This window comes from Idiotropiscis lumnitzeri, chromosome 5 (genome assembly GCF_059441095.1).
Source record: "Idiotropiscis lumnitzeri isolate Australia: NSW breed Sydney's pygmy pipehorse chromosome 5, RoL_Ilum_1.0, whole genome shotgun sequence".
NCBI lineage: Eukaryota > Metazoa > Chordata > Actinopteri > Syngnathiformes > Syngnathidae > Idiotropiscis > Idiotropiscis lumnitzeri.
Genome location: NC_142395.1, coordinates 5,471,359 through 5,490,874, shown reverse-complemented (window position 1 = coordinate 5,490,874; position 19,516 = coordinate 5,471,359). Strand labels below are relative to the sequence as shown.

General features: G+C 44.4%; 1 protein-coding gene across 1 annotated transcript in view; it reads right to left on the bottom strand.

The window, feature by feature from the left end:
- LOC148336463 (SH3 and multiple ankyrin repeat domains protein 2-like) overlaps window positions 1–19,516 on the bottom strand; it is a 154,500-nt gene that overhangs the window by 39,495 nt on the left and 95,489 nt on the right. The window contains exon 10 of the mRNA XM_088296550.1: window positions 14,488–14,554. Within this exon, the coding sequence (XP_088152676.1) occupies window positions 14,488–14,554 (67 nt within the window). The remainder of the gene's footprint in view (window positions 1–14,487; window positions 14,555–19,516) is intronic.

Sequence of the window (19,516 nt, the reverse complement as noted above, 5' to 3'; positions counted from 1 at the left end):
ACAAATCTTTAACCTAAAGTGCAAATAAATGAAAGACTCCCCCCGCCCAGTTGTTTCATTGCGATGGTTTCAAATTTGTTTAGTTTCACATAACCCAAAGAGATATTTGGACTTTAATGGATAATCTTATACCTGAAGTAATAGTCCAACCCATAAAAACTAATTTCCACAGTCCAAAAGTTGTCACTTAGCATGCATGTTGCTTGATAAAAGTTCATAATTTTTACTTGTATTTATATCAATAAAACACTTTACCTACAAATAAATAGAAATATACTTCCATTTAAGAAATATATATAGAATCTACTGAATAAATGTAGGGTAACAATTTACAGCCACTTCAATTGAGTTAATTTTGAGTCATATATTTGGGGTAAAGAGTATGCTGACTTAAAAAGTGATGCTTGTTTATGTGCCTCCCACTTTTGAAGTGACCAAAACTATTGGGACTGCTCGGCTGTTCCAAGGCCAGGTGGGCATGCATGGCTGCCAATGGAACTGGTTCCTGAGCATTAATTGATGATGTGATGGCTGACATAAGCAACAGGATGAATTCGGAAGTGTTTCGGCCAATATTATCAGCTCATATTCAGCCAATTGCTTTAGTACTACTATAGAGCTTCACAGTGCCAGTGGACAATGACTTGAAGCATAATGTCAAAGCACCCAAAGAGTTTATCAAGGCAAACAAGCGTTATGTTATGCAATTGCAAAGTCTGTCAAATTTGACAGGACAAAACTGAATAAAATCTGGTGATGTCTATGCATTCCAGACTTCAGACTCTCCTTGACTGCAAAGGATCGGCATCCAAGTATTAGAAAGTGAAAGAAGTGAAAAAAGTGTGAGGCACATATACAACTCTTGTATTTCCTCCACTGTTCCCTGATTTGGTTGTAAATACCCTCAACTTAAAGTTGAAAGTCTGCAGTTAAAGCAAATGAAAAATCCGGGGCAATCTGTTTAGTACGATGGCCTCACAGTGCAGAGGCCGTGGGATTGATTCGAACTCCGGCTCCTGTGTGGAGTTTGGATGTTCTCCCCGTGCTTGCGTGGGTTTCCTCCGGGTACTCCGGTTTCCTCCCACTTTCCAAAAACATGCATGGCAAGTAGATTTGACACTCTAAATTGACCCTAGGTATGAGTGTGAGCGCGGACGGTTGTTCCTCTCTGTGTGCCCTGCAATTGGCTGGCAACCAGTTCAGGGTGTACTCCGCCTACCGCCCAAAGATAGCTGGGTCGGGTTCCAGCACCCCTCGCGACCCTTGTGAGGAGAAGTGGTACAGATAATGGATGGATGGAATTTTGTCTGTTCTTTTCTTATGGTACTCTCATACTTGTTCAAAATAATTAATTAATTAATGGATTCATTCTTTCATTGTGGTTGTATTTAAAGCCACAAAGATGAGACCTGCGTCAATGTCACAATATTTATGGACCTGACTGTATATTTATTTATATTTACACATATTGCATTCAGATACTGAATGGGCTTTTGTGGAGCGCTTTTCGGTCTACAAGGTACTCAAAGTGCCAAAACTGGTCATACCAGATAGATGAGCAGAAGATGTAGTAAAAGTGAGTGAGCAAGCGATGGATGGGTGAGCAGCTTCTGCGTGAAACAAATCTGTGGTGTTGCTAAGCAACTCAGAGGGGGGTGGCTTCATATATCATTAAAGCTACACATGCACACCAACATACACAAACTGTATGAAGAAATGCACATTCAAATGAGTTGTGTGCACTTGGCTGGAGGCGCTGCATTGTTGTGCTTTCATGACTTGATGTTGTCCTGGCTTATGATGGCTTGTCAAGGAGCTGTCTCCAATATGCTGCCCTTCTTGCCTCACTAGCTCCATAATGGTGACAACAAATGCATGAATTGACCCCTCCTAAGGACCACAAACCAGATGGCAAGATGCAAAGTACATGTCGTCATAAACGATGGAGATAAAGGTGTTCTCATGACCAAATTGAATGGATTTAGCCCATCATCCCGACTGAGAAAAGAAACAGGTTGGCATCAGAGTGAATAAAATGTGGTTATCTCACCAACATGATTTTGACAGTTTTATTCTCCTCTGCCACACGCAGCCAAAAATAACATGGACCAGAGAGAAATGGGAGGAACATTAGAATGCATGAATAGATTAGAGTGTAGTCATCATTTATTAATATGCACATCTAAACAAATCATTATTCGGAAAGACTTGATAACCGAAATTAACTGACATTTTTGTTTCTCTTAAATTTTCTTCCTCTTTCTATCTATGTATAGGCTATAGCATTATGTAGCAATCCAATCTAAAGCACCAAATCAAAGCAATGGATCATGATGACAGTGGAACATTAACATTGAGCTACTTGAACAATTCATCAAAAACCACTCAAGCACTGAAAATCAACTGGTGCTGATTAACTAATAAGTTAGACTCTGGTTTAGGTAGTCGCCCACAAGACAACCAATAGGTGATGAATCGAGTGCAATCATCTTCATCTTTGGACAAGAGGCCATCTGTAACCATGGTAGCCAAGAGAGACCAGGGAACAAAGGGACTTGAAAAGAAAAAAATACTTATTTTTGCCATTGTTGGTCTGCTTTCAAGTAAACCACGCTCATTTAAACACTACAAATCTGTGCTTTCAACTATCCATTTTAAGGAACTTTCAATCTCCGAATTACAAATGACAAATAATGTCATATATGCTGCACTGAAGTGTACATACTGTAATTAAACGAGTTTCTTATCAGTGGGCAAAGAAGATTAATGTTAATCTTGACTGAATGAAATGACAACATTGACAACTAAAACTTCAACCAAGTTTTTTTCGTTCATTTTAAGCATTTCAGATACTTCAAGACACACTTAGTGCATCGTCATTTCCCACTTTCATTTTTATAACCTTGAATGTAAATCTCTGGAAAGTATGACTGTGTAACCCTCTGCGCAAAGGGGAGCTTCGGTCACATTTTATCTAAAGCGAAGCGATTTAAAATTGGAATTGGATACTTAATCCATGGCAATTTCTTTTTCTTTCGCAGCAAAGTAACCTCTGCTATATAACTTTGCTCGTGGATGTGTAAAACTCTTCCGTGTGCTCGGTAAATTGTTATTTGTTTTCATTAAAGTCACACACATGCATGCACGCATGTACGCACGCACAAACCTAACCAAAGTCATTTGTTGTACAGTGTATAATCTAATTTAAGTTTGAAAATAAAAGTGAGAAAAATAAAGTGTGCATGTGTGCGTTCGTGTTTGTGTCAGACATGCACGTGAGTGTGTATTTGAAGTGCATTTCCAAGTGTGGTCAATACAGCTCGCTCCCTGTTGGATTATCGCACAGTGGCAGAGGACTGTCTTTAGGCACATCTGTCCATCATTCTTAGACAGGCTTATAGTTGTAAGGAGCGCCACAATAAAACAACAATCTTCCACACACACTCTGACTGCCATTATTACTTTTTTTTTCCAAAACGAAAAACTCTATTATGCAGTCTGCCTTATGTCTTATGTATATATATATTTTTTTTCAGTGATTGTTGTTAATAGCTTGACTGCGCTGCAGTACCAGAAACCACGTGGCTGTAAGTTGTGTATGTATTGTCTCACAATTGTTGAGAATATGTATTTGTTTAAGAAAGTTCCAACAAGTGTGTGGCTTGCACCACCCCATGTTTTCGCACAAACAATGCATAGCATACAAATGCAACATGATTGAGCAAACATTATTTTGCACATTTAAATGTAACATGGGTTGGCAAAATTATGGTTAAGTCAAGCATTACTATTGTTACTATTATTATTATTCATTCAAATGCAAAAGTGTGAGGCAGAGACAGAGGCACCCTCCCTTCCTTACACCTCCGTCATTATTCATAAAAATAATCGCTCTCCGCCCCCGTCTGTCTTCATCCTTCGAAAGCGCTGATGTTCTTACCTTTCAGCATAGAGGCGCTCGTCACTACAAAGCTGATGTCACTATTGAGAGAAACACGTCATCCATAAAATAGAATATATTGGGGAAATATTTTCGGAGGTTGATGTGGCCTAAGTAGAGATGTCCGCTTACAAAAAACATGTCTGTACTTCAGAAGGAAGATGAGCCATTAAAACCTCCTTTTTTTTTTTCATGTCAGTCTACCTCAGTGACCTCGGCCCTCATTATTCTAAAATATGTAAATTTTTACACACATACGTCTTGCCACTTTACACAATGCCACCCTTTGAAAAACGTGCGGGACTCTCATATATACACACATTGACATATTCATCGCTTATATGACATGCGTACCAACCTATACAAATTATTTTCAGTGTGGCAGTGATTGGCTGTTAAGACTGGCCATCAATCACTGTTTGTTTATATTCTTAATGTTTTAGTGATAAGCAGCTGGACGGACAGACCGAGCCATCCCGGGGACGGAATGCCCATCTCTGTTGCTTCCTCGCTGTTGTTCCTTGAAACTTTCCTGAGAGAGATTCTCATATTTGTATTTGACATGTCCACTCAGGTAGGTAAATTGTCCGTTGGTAATTTTGAATGGTCGCAAATCAAAGGGGGAGGGTTTTTACAGCCACATGGGATCAGATCAAATTGACTCAGATTGCTCGAGAGCTCGATAACCGACTGAATGCTAAGAGCATGGTTGGACTTGCCAATATGGAAAACACGAGGGCGGCCGTGTATCCTACATCAACCTAAGGTGAGAGTTTACATTCATAGCAGTGTGTGACTATCCCTTTAATGAGGGACTTGTCAACGGAGAAAAATTGCTATGCATGGGATGGGCAAACAACAAGGCAGTCAAAGAGCAGCCTTGGTGTTTTGACCTTTGTAGGGGAAAGCGGTCCTTCGGTGGTCCTAACAGAGGCTTACTGGGATGAGTGCAGAGGTTAAACTTGCAATTCAAAACACATGGCTATTCCACATCACCGATATCTTTCTCTTTGTCAAGAGAGATGATCCGTTCAAAGGCATCAGAAGCAGATGGATTATATTGATACACCGTATGCTGGAGATACACTGCCTGTTTTTTTTGTTAGTTTTTCTTTCAAAAACGCAGGTGCATTGCCAGAATTTTGGAGCGTCATGTGAGAAACTGTCCAGTTCATGCATGCCAGCTTCCATTTCTGTAATTTATAGGGACTGATAAAACTTCCTGTCAGTTAGTAGGATGTCCAATGAAGTTCCAAAAGGTGTAAAGATTCCCGGGATGTTACATGAGGCCAAAAGTAGATTATGAGCTAGTAATGTTTGTCCTTTGATCGCCATGACCCGATCAGTAAACCTCGTGTCAATTGTGATTTCCATATATATGTACAAATTGATAATTGAGAACATATTTTCATTGAGTTACAAAGTTAGACAGTCTACTCAACCGAATACCAAACAATTATATGTTTGGATGGCTCACTCACCTAGATAACACAGTGCAGGATAAGGCAGTAAAGTTTGCACCTTGTGCAGCTCCTCTGCATCATCACGAGTGCAACAGCCAACATTTGCGTTTGACACACTATTAAGTGTTGAATAGATGGTTCATGTGAAAAAAAAAATATTCCTTTATTTGTGTAGTTTTGAGATTGATGTTGTAGCAGTAGTTGATTCATTATTCAAAATGAGTTAATGATTTTGGTGAGGGCTAACTGTTACACGTTGGCTTCCATTCGAACATGCAACTCAATATTTTGTTCGATAAGTTTGACTAAAATCTATTTCATCCGCGAATTCCGTCACCACTCTGTTTTAATTGACAGTACACAGCGAACATTTGTTTTCGTATCGTTAACTGAAGGCAATGGCGCAAAAAGTATGTATGCGTCATATGCGGCGCATAGGGGCGCCACGCTAGAGGGGGCGCCAAAGCGATGGGAGGAAAGTTATTTTTGATTGGCCATTTTATGTATTAAACACCTGTTTGTTCACGGGTATGTTTGATCTAATCAATAATACTAATAGAGGCACGTCACTTATCGGCGCCCCTCTGCTCCGAGACTGTCAACGGCAGCCCCCCCCCTCCTCTTGCGCGCCATACGCACGAACAATGCGCGCGCCCCCGAGTACGCGACCGGCGAGTGTTTACAATTCAAACGTCTGATGATGCTAAAGATGAAGATGCAAAATAGAAAGTGCTCAGGGGCACAAAACCGAAAAAGAAAGAGGGAGAGGGAGGATTAAGCAGGCATGAAAAACGACTTTTCAAAGTGGCTAAAAGACAGTTGGTAAATTGTGATGTACCAGCGTAGTAAGAGCCACATATTGCTCAATGAAACGTTCAATAAAAGTTTGAAATAAAAGTGTGACCTTCCCCCAAAAATTGCATTTATAGGCTACATATAATAATTAAATCTTCATTATTATCATTATTATAATTATAATTATTTATTTGAGGAGGGGCTGCTATGTGTCTGTATGCCCCCCAGAAAGCAGGTAGTGGCACCCCTGACTGAAGGCGACGCCACACGCTAACAGTTTGTTACTTAGAGAACATAGAAAATTCATAGCTGCCAACTGTTATGTGTTGCCTGCATGTTGTTATGCAAATCTCAAACCTCGTGTTCCGGATATTGAAAAAAAAAAAGTAATTGGTCAAAAGAGGTTGAAAACGAGCAAAAATACTCTGTAGATAATTGCGATCTACTTTGAATGTTTGACAGCATGCTGCTTCTGTCGGTGGTTCTGATAACGTGAGCAGACAAGTCAAAAGTTAGCTGAAACAAATGCAAGAGATTATTGGAGTCTAATGTCTATCTCTCTCTCTCTCTCCCCCCATCTCTCTCTCTCTCTCTCTCTCTCTCTTTCTCTCTCTCTCTTACACGTGCACGCAATCACACACATAAAAAAAAAAAGAGGGGGCACCCACCTCTGCAACAGGCTGAACCCATTGTGGCCAGTGGAATATCCAGGAGTATAAACGTCCCATCCCAACATTCAACACGAACGCATGAGTGGAGATGACTGAACACCTTCGTTCAAATTCAAACATTTGTGTGATATCAAGAGTGAGGGAGCTTGCATTTTAGTTGTGTTTGAAGGTAATCCTGCACTATGTTTCATTTACAGTCAAACTTGACCAGGTCAATGCTGTCTGATTCTGCATACTGGTAAATGGTGTCCACGAGGGAGACATTTGCAGGATTACCTTTTTAGATTAGATTGATTTTTTTTTATCTCTCTCTTCATTCATTTCCCACTCAAACTCATCTTTTTCTCTTTCCTTAATATATTTATTTGCTTTTTTATCTTTTCTCATTTTCTCTGAGGCCCTGTAATCCCCGAGCTCGCTCTATGCTCTACAACCTCGTGAACTGTGCTGAGCCACAATCCAAATAAAGCTTTGTTTATTTCACAAGTAATACTGCATACTACAACTGCACAATAATGGAATAAATATGGAAGTTTTGGCAGATCAATGCCCGCATGCAAATGCATATATAGAATACAGTATATACAGTGAAGTCCACCACTGACTGGTTGGAGTAATAATTACGCTTATCACAGTTGGAATGTCAACACAATATAGAGTAACATCCATCCATCATCATGCTGGAGCCTATCCCAGCTGTCTTCGGTCAGTAGGCGGGGTACACCCTGAACCGGTCGCCAGACAATCTCTGTGTAAATATTTGTGTGAAATATTTCTCGGCTTTCTATCTCCCTCCCATTTCTGGGCAGTTCTCATACATGTGCCTCCTTCATCAACGGTCGCCGCCGGGACATGTAGCTGTGGTTGGCCCTACTGCATTGAGCTTGCTCATTTTGCCACATAAAAATAGTTTACTTCTTTCATTAAATGATAAAGATGTCACTTCTTTAGGTACTTGTTAAATATCACAAAACATGGCGATAGTCAACAGCCATATCGCCTATCACGTTTTTCCAATATCATGCAGCCCTTGTTGTTAGCTGCGTCACATCACCGCAAAGACTGAAAGACTTCCGATTATATCAAACACGTTTGAAATAGTCGTAAGGCCAAGACTCGGAAAAGACTGATCTAAAACAATGGAAGTTACCACCTTACACAATGATCAAGATGCCAGGAGACTCGCAAAAAACTCTAAAACTTTCTTTAGACTTTCTGTGTTTGAGAAAATCATTGCGTTTCAGCCCAGCATTAGAAAAATGCAATGAAGTTCGGACTTTCCTAAATTGATGCGCTGGCTGCCCCCAGATAGGATGCAACCATTTTCTTCTTGACAAAAGAAGGGGTCGCGGTGTGGGAAGAAATCGAAAACTGGTTAGTAAAACATTTATACACACTATGGATACACTATAAGGAACATCCATCGATCCATTAGCTGTACCGCTTATCCTCACAAGGGTCTTCGGGTAGAAGACGGCGTACACCCAGAAAACCAATCGCAGGGCACACAGAGACGAACAACCATCGGCGCTCACACTCATACCTAGGGGCAAAGAGTGTCCAATCTTTTTGGAATGTGGGAGGACACCGGAGTACCCGGAGGAAAATTATTATTATTATTATTATTATTATCATCATCATTATCATCATGTCATGTTATGCCATTATCCACACCGCTTATCCTGTACTGGGTCGCGGGAGGGTACCGGAGCCTATCCCAGCTGACCACGGGCGAAAGGTGCACTACACCCTGAACAGGTCGCCAGCCAGTCACAGGGCAGACATAGACACCATCACTGAGTGGGAACTTAACCCACGCTGCCCGCACACAACTCAGACGAGTGTAACACTACACCATCAGTGACTCCCATCATCATCATTATTACTATTATTATTATTATTGTTATTATTATTATCATTATTATTACTACGTTTTTTTATCAATAGATCCCTTGGTGTGGCATGTGGGGTGGGAGCTGCCACGCCACATGCCACCCTGTAAAAATGGGCGATGCTTCTCAAACCACAATTTTGAGTAATTGGGAGACTTATATGCTGCGTGTTATGTACGGGCATACACGGGGACAGCCTCGTGAAAAGGGTTGGGGAGAGTGGACCCCGGAAGTAGGCGTGTGTGGTGACGTGGCGTTGTGGTGGCCCGCGAGAGAAATAAACGAGTTGATCATCACGTCGTAGTCCGGGAGTTATTCCTACATAACATTGGCGACGAGGATTATGGATTCCCTTCTAGCACCTCTTTCCCCGTTCCTCGCCCTCCCGGGAGACCCGCCAATTCCATGGGTACGTTGGCTGGAGTCTTTTGAGACGTTCATAACGGCCGCCGGGCTTTCAGACGCTAGTGACGCTCGGAGGAAAGCCCTTCTGATTCACTCGCTCGGTAGCGAAGGACAGCGGATTTTTCAAACTCTCGGTGCCGCGCCTACATACGTCATCTGTGTCAAGCTGCTAAAGGACCATTTTTCGGCCCCTCAGAATGTCATGCTACGGCGAATTGTTTTCCGCCAACGGAAGCAGCAGGCAGGCGAATCCGTTCATCACTACGTGGCTGATTTAAAAGGGCTAGCCAGCCTGTGTAAATTTGGTGTGCTGGAAGACGAGCTGATACGCGATCAGCTAGCTGAACACACTAATAACCCAAAGCTCAGGGAGAAGCTGCTAACGATGCCAGATGACCTTACTCTGTCCAAAGCAGTGGATTTAGCGTTCCACCTGGAGTCAGCAGCAGCGCTGGCAGCTCAGCTGACGCCCGCCTCTAATTCCCTTTTCCCCAAACCAACGCTAGTAGCTCAAACAGTGGCACCGCATACGGATGCTCCGGACTCTGACTATGCTGATGACAACCTGGAAGTGAATTTTACAGCACGCCACGGTGCTGCAGCGCGCAGAGCCTGTAGTAACTGTGGCTCACCATCACATCAGAGGGGGGCCCCGAATTGCCCCGCTAAGGGACAGAAGTGTCAACGCTGTGGGAAGCAGAATCATTTCGCCCGCGTCTGTCGCTCTTCCCCTGCGTCAGGTGGCCAATCTACACAACGTGTGCTGGGGAGGCCAGCGCCAACGATCATCCATACAGTAGCCACCGAAACCCGATCAGCTAAATGGTGTACAGTGGAGCTGGATGGGGCCTGCCTCCCACTGCTGGTGGATACGGGGGCTTCCAAGTCACTGCTGAACGCTACAACAGTCCGTCGTCTCTTCCCACACCGGACGCTCACTGGTAGCGCCAAGGATCTGTATGGCTATGGACACTCAAAAATTAAGATGGCAGGCACGATCACGGTGGCTGTTCGTTACGGGATAAAGACTATTCCCTCATTCACCTTTCAAGTGTCTCGACAGGGGGCCAATCTCATGGGTTGGGATTTGTTTAGCGAGCTGGGTTTCGCCATCTTGGACAGTGTGGGAGGCACCATCCTTTCTGTCATCTCACCATGGCGCCAGAACTGGCCAGATCTGTTCAGCGGCGTGGGTTGCCTCACTGCCTTCAACCATCAGCCTCTCCTCAGACCTGGGGTGCGCCCGGTCATTCAGCCCCTGCGCCGACTGCCCCTCGCCCTGCGTGACCAAGTAACTGCCGAGCTGCAGAAACTCTCCGATGCAGGCATTATCGAGCGCATTGATGCCTCTCCCTGGATCTTAAACCTGGTGGTGGCGAAGAGGAAGTCTGGGGGCCTGCGTCCGTGTGTTGACCTCAGAGCGGTGAATAAGGCAGTAGTCCCGGACCGCTACCCGCTACCCACGGTGGAGGAATTAGCAGCACAGTTCTACAACTCGTCCGTCTTCACGAAGCTGGATCTCCGCCAAGGCTACCTGCAGGTCCCGTTACACCCAGACAGCCGCAACCTGACAGCTTTTGTGACACACGATGGGGTGTTCCGCTACACCAGGATGCCCTTCGGCCTCAGCTCAGCCCCGAGCTGCTTTCAAAAAATTACGTCAACGATTTTCGCAGGCATCCCGGGCGTGGTGGTCTTCTTGGATGACATTGTGGTCCATGGGGCGACACCAGCCCTCCACGACGGGCGACTGGCGAGGGTGTTGGATGTCCTCAGCAGTCACGGCCTCACTCTGAACGAAGATAAGTGCACGTTTGCAGCCCCTTTCATCGAGTTTATTGGGTTCCGGTTGTCCGCCGCGGGCCTCAGCCCGCTACAGTCCAATGTGGAGGCCGTCCTGCGCCTGTCAGAGCCGTCGTGTCCAGCCCAACTGTCGTCTTTTCTGGGGATGACAGCGTACTACTTGCGTTTCCTCCCCCGGTACTCTGAGACTACATCGCCGCTGCGCGAGCTCCTGAAACAGGACGCGGTCTGGTAGTGGACCCCGGCCTGCTCCGCTGCTGTCCGCCAACTCAAGACCCAGCTCACCTCACCACCGGTGCTGGCATTCTTTGACCTGGAGAGTCCGACGTTCGTCACATGCGATGCGTCTAACACAGCAGTCGGGGCGGTGCTCTCCCAGATCCACGGGGGCACGGAGCACCCGGTGGCGTTCGCTTCTAGGTCACTCAACACGGCCAAGCAGAAGTACTCAGTGGGCGAGCGCGAAGCGCTGGCCTGCGTCTGGGCATGTGAGCGATGGCATATGTACATTTACGGACGCCATTTCACTCTGAGAACCGACCACCAGGCTCTCACTGCCCTGCTCGCCACATCGGGATCGGGTCGCAAGCCGCTGAGGATCTACCGCTGGTCAGAGAGGCTCCAGCCATACGACTTCACCACTCTGTTCACTCCTGGCAAGGAAAACGTCATGGCGGACCTGCTCTCTCGCGCCAACCCTATCCCAGCACTCGATACCCCAGACCTCGACCCAAGGTCTGACTCAAGCCAAGACGCGATGGAGTCTGAACTCATTCTCATGCTCCACGGCCCACTCCAGGCCTCTGTCTCCTTGGAGGACCTACAGATAGCGTCAGAGAAGGACCCTGCACTCTCCCAGCTCCGTACTTACATCCGTGAAGGGTGGCCTACGAAGGTCCCGAAGCAGTTGGCACCCTTTCACAGGGTCCGGGATGAGTTGACCTGTTGGAACGGCGTCTGCGTGGCTCGGGGGTTGCGCACAGTTATTCCCAGTGATCTCAGGCTACGTGTTCTGGCCATGGCGCACGAAGGCCATCTGGGGATTGTCAAGGTGAAGTGCCGCTGCAGGGATCTGGTGTGGTGGCCTGGCATAGACCGTGATATAGAAAAAATGGTGAAGGACTGCACAGCCTGCCTGGTTAGCGGGAAGACGGGCCCACCGCCCACGCCACCCCTGCAGCCCTTGCAGTGGCCTGCCGCACCATGGGAACACATTCAGCTTGACATCTGCGGCGAGCTTCACGGTGTCCCACACCATCAACGATTCCTCCTCGTGGCATATGACATCCATTCAAAGTGGCCTAAGGTGGTTGCCACAGGGTCTGTCACAACTCGGGTGGTCATAGACTTTCTCTCATCTGTGTTCTCTCAGTGGGGCCACCCGAACGCTATCACCACGGATAATGGCGCACAGTTCGTTTCGGCGGAGTTTGCCGCCTTCCTGGAGGAAAAAGGGATCAGACACATCCGCACATCTTTTTACCACCCGGAAGCAAACGGCGGGGTCGAGCGTCTGAACCAGTCCTTAAAGAACGGTATCAGGGCCCACCTAGCAGATGGACTGCAGTTTTCAGCTGTGCTGCTCCGCACCCTCCTCCACTACCGCGCAACGCCACATTCGACTACCGGCAGTTCCCCAGCGCTCCTGATGATAGGCCGGGAACTACAGCTTCCTCTGAACCGGCTCCGGGCCCCAACGGTCGCCACACCAGGGGCGACGCCCGGCCGCAGCACCAGAGTCACGGAGATGCAGCGTCAGATGAAACGGCGATTCAATAGGAGACGGAGGGTGAGGACACCTGCACTCACAACGGTGGACTGGGTCCGGATTCGCCGGCCTAACCGAGACCACAAGCTGCTCACATTCTGGTCTGCACCGATGCAGATCGCCATCCAACTCGGGCCAGCCACTTTCAAGCTCACTGATGGGTCACGGTGTCATGCTAGTCGTCTTCGGAAGGTGGCACCGCCCTCGAACGCCGTCGCAGGTTTGGAGGACACAGCATCCATGTTTGAGGACTTTACCTTCCCTGATGAACAGCTGCAGGATGCAGCCGGCCACCCACCTGAACAGCTGGAGGCTTGCCCTGGCCCAGAGGCCCGCCCAACTCGTGTGCGGATGAAGCCGAGGCATTTGAGTGACTATGTTTTGGCTTAATGCCCGTTTCGAGTATCGCCGGTTGGTGACAGTATATTACTAGTGTTATGACGGTAACCAGCAATGACGTCAACCAGTTCGTGTAAGTTTGATCTTTTGTTACATACGCTCCTCAGTGGTTCTTTCTAAAAGGGGGGTAACTGTTATGTACGGGCATACACGGGGACAGCCTCGTGAAAAGGGTTGGGGAGAGTGGACCCCGGAAGTAGGCGTGTGTGGTGACGTGGCGTTGTGGTGGTCCGCGAGAGAAATAAACGAGTTGATCATCACGTCGTAGTCCGGGAGTTATTCCTACATAACACTGCGCCCGGTTAGTCGATCAGCTTCCACATTTGTTTGCGCGAGCAATCAAGTTAGCACTCTTTTGCGTGCTCAAAACTTGACTCAATTAGGTCCACTGTGTTCTGAGTAATTGAATCAGAGGACATCGACTGAAATGTATAATTATATCATGGGGAAAGAGATGGCTTTAGCCAAACAAAAGCATGTTTTTTTCTTTTTTACTTTACTTACTTTTAAGAGCAGATTTATCAAATGGTTCAATTAGCAAGTTGAATGAAAACTTCATTGAAACTCAGTGAGTGAGTCTCCTTCGCCTTAAATTCTGAGTTTTCACTGCAATTTGCAACGGAGACATTCTCACTTGAAGTTAAATAGTTATAGTTCACTCAATAACTGTCAAAAAATAACATTCACTTTCATGTTTGTGGTGTTGCGACGTCTTATGAATCACCCAAAGATGTGATTTTAAATATAATGAAGGACTCCACACTCAAGTCAACGTCTCCTGAAAAATCCCATCCAATTTTCAAGTTTTAAATCCGTTATCAACTCTCACACAAACACAGAAAAAAACTTGTGATATCTTAATCCCAAATCCTACACACCATGCACGAAACTGAACATCATGTTGTATAACACCTCACCCTTGGCCCCCAATTCAAATCAATATAAGAATGCTTTAATCCTTTAATTTCGCAGTTTTATCACATCCATCCACAAAAGATGGAATACACACGCACTTCCACTGACACCCGAGGAAATCAACCAATCAAATTCCCACATAAGGGAACACTCTTGGCCATCGAGGCATCTAAGGCATTGGTCTTTTCTCTCAGCCTAATCGGACTGGGATTGTCCGGGTGTAAACATAAACTTTCATCCTCTTGGTTCTCCTAATCCCATAGTGGAGATTATACTGAGAGGTTGTTCAAAAAAATAGTGGCATGGAGGATTTGTAACGTATCCCAGCAGAGATTCAGAAATACACACTGAAGGCTGAAAAAGAATACAGTAGGTGAAGGACTGCAAGCTTAAAGGCAGTAAAGAAGAATATAACCTAAGTTGTCTTCTTACTCACCTATATCGCTCTCTTTATGGTTCTTGATAAGTTCAGCAAGATCAAAGTTCCCAGCAATAATCGCAACCTGAAGAGAGAAGTTGAGACGCTTTAATCAAACTAGCGGTGGCAAAACTAAAATGGTAAATTGGAGGTATTCCTTAATGTTACACGAAGCCTTGCTGTCTTCAATTCAATTATTTGCACTTTGCACTGTATACCTTGAAAACATATTTTGGTTGGGCCTTTTTCCTGCCACTGGACATTTGACTTTCATTGTATGGAAAGCGCTTTGTTACAGCACCAGCTGTTGTGAAATGCGCTATATAAATAGAATTGTATTGTATTGTACAATGTTTTCGCAAAAAATACTTTGCAATCACTTTACAGCTAAACAATATTGGATAGGCAGTTTAAGTTTCCACCAACAGCTGAGCTGGGTATTATGCATGTGTCAACAGATTTAACAAGAAATGGAGGCGCTGTGTGTATTTGATGTAATCTCTTTCACGTTGCCGATCAACTGAAGTTGAATGCAATAAAATTAAAGTATTCTTCCCCCTCCTTTAGTGAAATAGTCAAGGATTCCTTTGACTTCTAATCTTCATGGTTCTAACCATCTGTGGCCAGGAATCTAATAATCTGTGACACACACGCACGCATGCACTCTAAGATACGCACATGATACAACTGTGCGCAGCCTACATGAACATGCAAGTCACATGTTCATCTGTGTGGGGGGGGCTTCTCCTTTTAAGCTTTCTGTTGCCTCATTACAGCAAATGACTGTGATTTCCTGTGCTACTATAGACAGTGAAGTATAAATAAAAAAAATAGAAAAATACTTTTTGTGTTCTGGGTATTTTGGAAAATATCATACAGAATTTTTCAATCAATCAATTTAGTTGCTTAATAATCAACACATATGTACAGTTTAGGTATTTTCTGCACCTTAATGAGATAAATATTAAAACACATGGTTGACTTGTTTAAAAAAATGATATCGGATGGCATATATGCTGTTTGTGTCCACTAGAGGACAGTAAAGGGATTTTTATTTCTTGTTCAGGCCGGGGAGGTTTTTACTCTCATTGACCCAGATCTTCTGTTGACATGCACCTGGAGCTTAAAGTTGGTTCAGCAGGCACACTTATGCGAGGTATTGTGTGTGGGGCAGTACCTTCGATTTTTACGGATGTGGCACATACAAAGTGTTCATGCACGCATGCACGTGCGTAGACACACGCACACGCACGCACACACACACACCTCAAGGGAGACCTGGCAGCATTATGTAAGCATGCCTGCTCTGAATTCTGCAGAATATACCAGGGAGAGCGATGGAGAGCAAGTGAATTATAAAGCTGCCCCCTTCCTCCACAGTTGACCTTTTCTTCTAAACATTGAATTTCTCAGAACAATCACTTGGGGGTCTTTTTTCATTATGCTGTACACAAGTAGGGAACCACATTTTTCAACATACTTCTTTAATATTATGTAATACAATGTGTTGCTCACACCCCTTTGTAAATACAAAGGCTTACTTTAAACTGAAAAGTCGGTCCATTGTGCAAGTACCGCTAGACAATTATGTGTAAAATGAAATGCCTCCTGTGGAGTTGACAAGGAAGGGTCATGTCTTTTCTATGTGAATGTTGGCTGCATTGCAAACAAACAATGTGTCTTCAATTTTCACATTCTGTGGGTATGCGTGACAAATCTTTGAGAGGCAATTCTCGAGAGAACGTATGACTGCTGTGCACACTCACTCGGTGGACAGGTTGGAGTACAATACAAATCGCGACAAAGTGAATTTTCAACTTAACTTTGACCTCATAGCTGATTTAATGATGATTCCAAGTGTGCGGCATGAGAAGCAATTGTCAGAGTGGTGACACTTTCAGCGCAGACAGCAGCTCACTGGACTGGTCAGTGCCTAGTACGAAGCCTCACCTGATTTCATAATTGTAGTCAGTTTTAATATGTTAAGACCACAGCTGACTCTCCAGAAAAAGTAAAATTCCACTGATTATCTGTAGTAACAGCTACGTGGCAACTGCTTGTGCAGTCGCAATTAAGACAGTGAGGGGTGTGTGCAGCTCCCAATAGGTCAGCACTGTCAGAATCTACAAATCGAAAGCTAGCATTGTAGGAATTAAACGGATAAGTGTGGGCCTTTCCCTAAATCTTGTAACCAAGTTCTATTTTGTTTTAGGCATTTCTTTAGTTTTCAAAGTTTGCAAATGTTGCATCTTAGTGATTATTTGTATAAATACACATTTATTTCATATTTTTTCAGAAAACGGGGATCCTATAGCTCAAAAACCTGACGAGGAAAAACAATGTTGGATTCTGCACCCAAACATTTGTCAAAAAAGCTATCACACTTAATGCAACATGTGTTCCCCAGTGTTTTTCAAATAATCTGATAAAAGTTTAGATTGCATTACAGTGTATTACAAAATAATTTCCCCCCATTAATTACTATTAACCAGTTAAGCAGTATCACACGAGATGGATTGATGTTGAACGCACCAAACTTTTTTTGAAAGTGATTCAGTTACTGGTTCGGTCATTGTTTTCCAATAGTTGTTTTCAAATGTTTTATTTGGATTAAGAACAAAAGATAATCAGTCTGCTTTCAGGAACGACAACTGAATTTAAATCAGAGAATAATTACTGATGAGAGGCTTAAATCAGAGGATTTGATCAATTGCTCATGTCCATGCTGTACCCTGAAACAAAATAATAAAAGCTATACTCTTGAAATGAAAATAAGGCTGACCTACTTTAAAAAACGAAAATTTAAACTGGAACATCAACTCTCTTCTTCAGTCATGAAAAATTCAGTTTGCTTTAACTCTTGTTGGAGCGTCAGAGTGTGAAGCAGTTGGGATGAGTGTCAGCACCTCCGAATCGCACAACATGGTCCTCAATTGGAAAAGGGAGGAGTGGCGTGTAAAAGTTGGGATCAGATCCGTCCCCAAGTGGAGATGTTCAAATATATTGGAGTGGGAAGCAGATCAACATGTGACTTGGTGCAGCATCTGCATTGATGCTGTCTCAGCATCGTTCTATCATGGTGAAAAAAGGAGGTGAGCTGAAAGGACAAGCCCAAAGTCAATCTACAATCCCACCCTCACCTATGTCTGTAAATTGCAGCGTTCCCGATTAGGCTAAGAAGCTCGGTCATCTGTTTCGAAACAGTTATGAGTCCACTGAAATGTATGTCACAAACGTGCGTAAGACACCTGAAAATGTTATGGTTTAATGTGAAAAATGGCACATTCATCGCCTTTAGATTTTAACTAGGGTAATTTTAAGTAATGACGCATGAAAAAAATTCGAGAAAAAAAAATCACCTCCAAAAGCAACAGGAAACACAGTCACAATGTATTCTTCATTATCATTGCACCACCCACCATCACCACCACTACTGCCAACACCATCATCGCCGCCCTCACATGGATTCTTTTCTTGTTCCCTTCTGGTTGCCATGGAGACATATGATTGTGTATAACAGAAGTAAATGTAGTGTTGGGGGAGGGAAGGAGGAGCAGGATTATAATGGGGCACTTGCAGCTGAGCTGACACCGGAAATGAGTCTGCACAACCTGGGAGGGTGGGAGCATTCCGGCTCACAAGAACCAATCAAGAGTCCAAACTGGGAGCAAGCACCTAATGGTATAATTAGTCAATTATGCCAATTAACATGCAGGAGGGCTCCCATGTATTCCAACTATGATATGGTAAATAGCGATTGCTAAGTTCCAGCAGCCCTTACACATTTTAAATATGAAGTAAAATTTTGTTTCGATACTTAAAGATGGCGGCTCAATGTTGAGATAAAATGATTTTGGTTCAAATTTCCTGTCATTTATGACACCATTTCCAGTTTGAAGTTTTTTTCAGTTTTTATTTTTGGCTCTATACACAGATTTGAAATAAAACATTTGTGACTTCAGTATTCAGTGTTAAAAATGGAAAACCAAAGACTGAAAAGATGTTGCTTTGATAAATGAAAGAGTTTCTTGACTGGACTGTACACTGATACATACATATATCGACATGACATAACTCGTTGGTCAAGGGCAGTGATGTCAAGATCCAGTCCTGGAGGGCCGCTTTGCTGCATGCTTTCAATCTCTCCCAGGTGCAACCAATCAGCTCATCAGCAAGCTTTGAAGAAGCCTGATAAGTATCCTTCTCATTTGAATCAGGTGTGTTGCAGCCGGGACAGATGGAAAACATGCAGGACACCGGCCCTCGAGGACGGAGTTTGACACCCCTGGTCTAGAGCATAGGTGTCAAACATCCAGTCCTGGAGGGCCGCTTTCCTGCATGCTTTCAATCGCTCTTGGCTGCAACGCACCTGATTCAAATGATCAGCGCATCAGCAAACTCTGAAGAAGCTTGCAAATTCATACGTGTTTCCAACATGATAGGAACAGAACAGCCCTCAGCTTAGTGTTTTCTGTTCATGAGCAGGTTCATCTTGTCCATTTTGTAGGTTATGGAAGAGAGAGAGAATGAAGTGAGAAAAGTTGCACACGAGAAGACAGAAATAGTTGTAATAGTGGAGTTGTTCAAGAAGCCGGGTGTTTTATCAACCTAAATGCCATTTGTGAATGTAAAATGGACATATGACGGCTAAATTCTGTTGTAACACAGATTTGTTTTTCAATAAACTGGCTATGCTATACACACATAGCCCCCCCCCCCCACACACACACACGCACACCCCCCCGCACCCACACACGCACCCCTACGCACACACACGCACACCCCCCCCACCCCCCACACACACACACACGCACAAATTCAGACACTGCTGACTGCACTCACGCATGATATTATCAAACGGGATGGCTATACACCCACACAGTTGTCTAATTAGGAGCTCAAACATCAGCACAATGTAAGCGTGCCTCATTCAGCTGTGCCCGGACCCCCAGGTTAATAATGTGGCTCCTAATGATGCAATAGTCAATGGTCAGCGTGTCTACTCTCTTTAGGGATGGTTAGACCTGATGATTATACAAATAAAGAG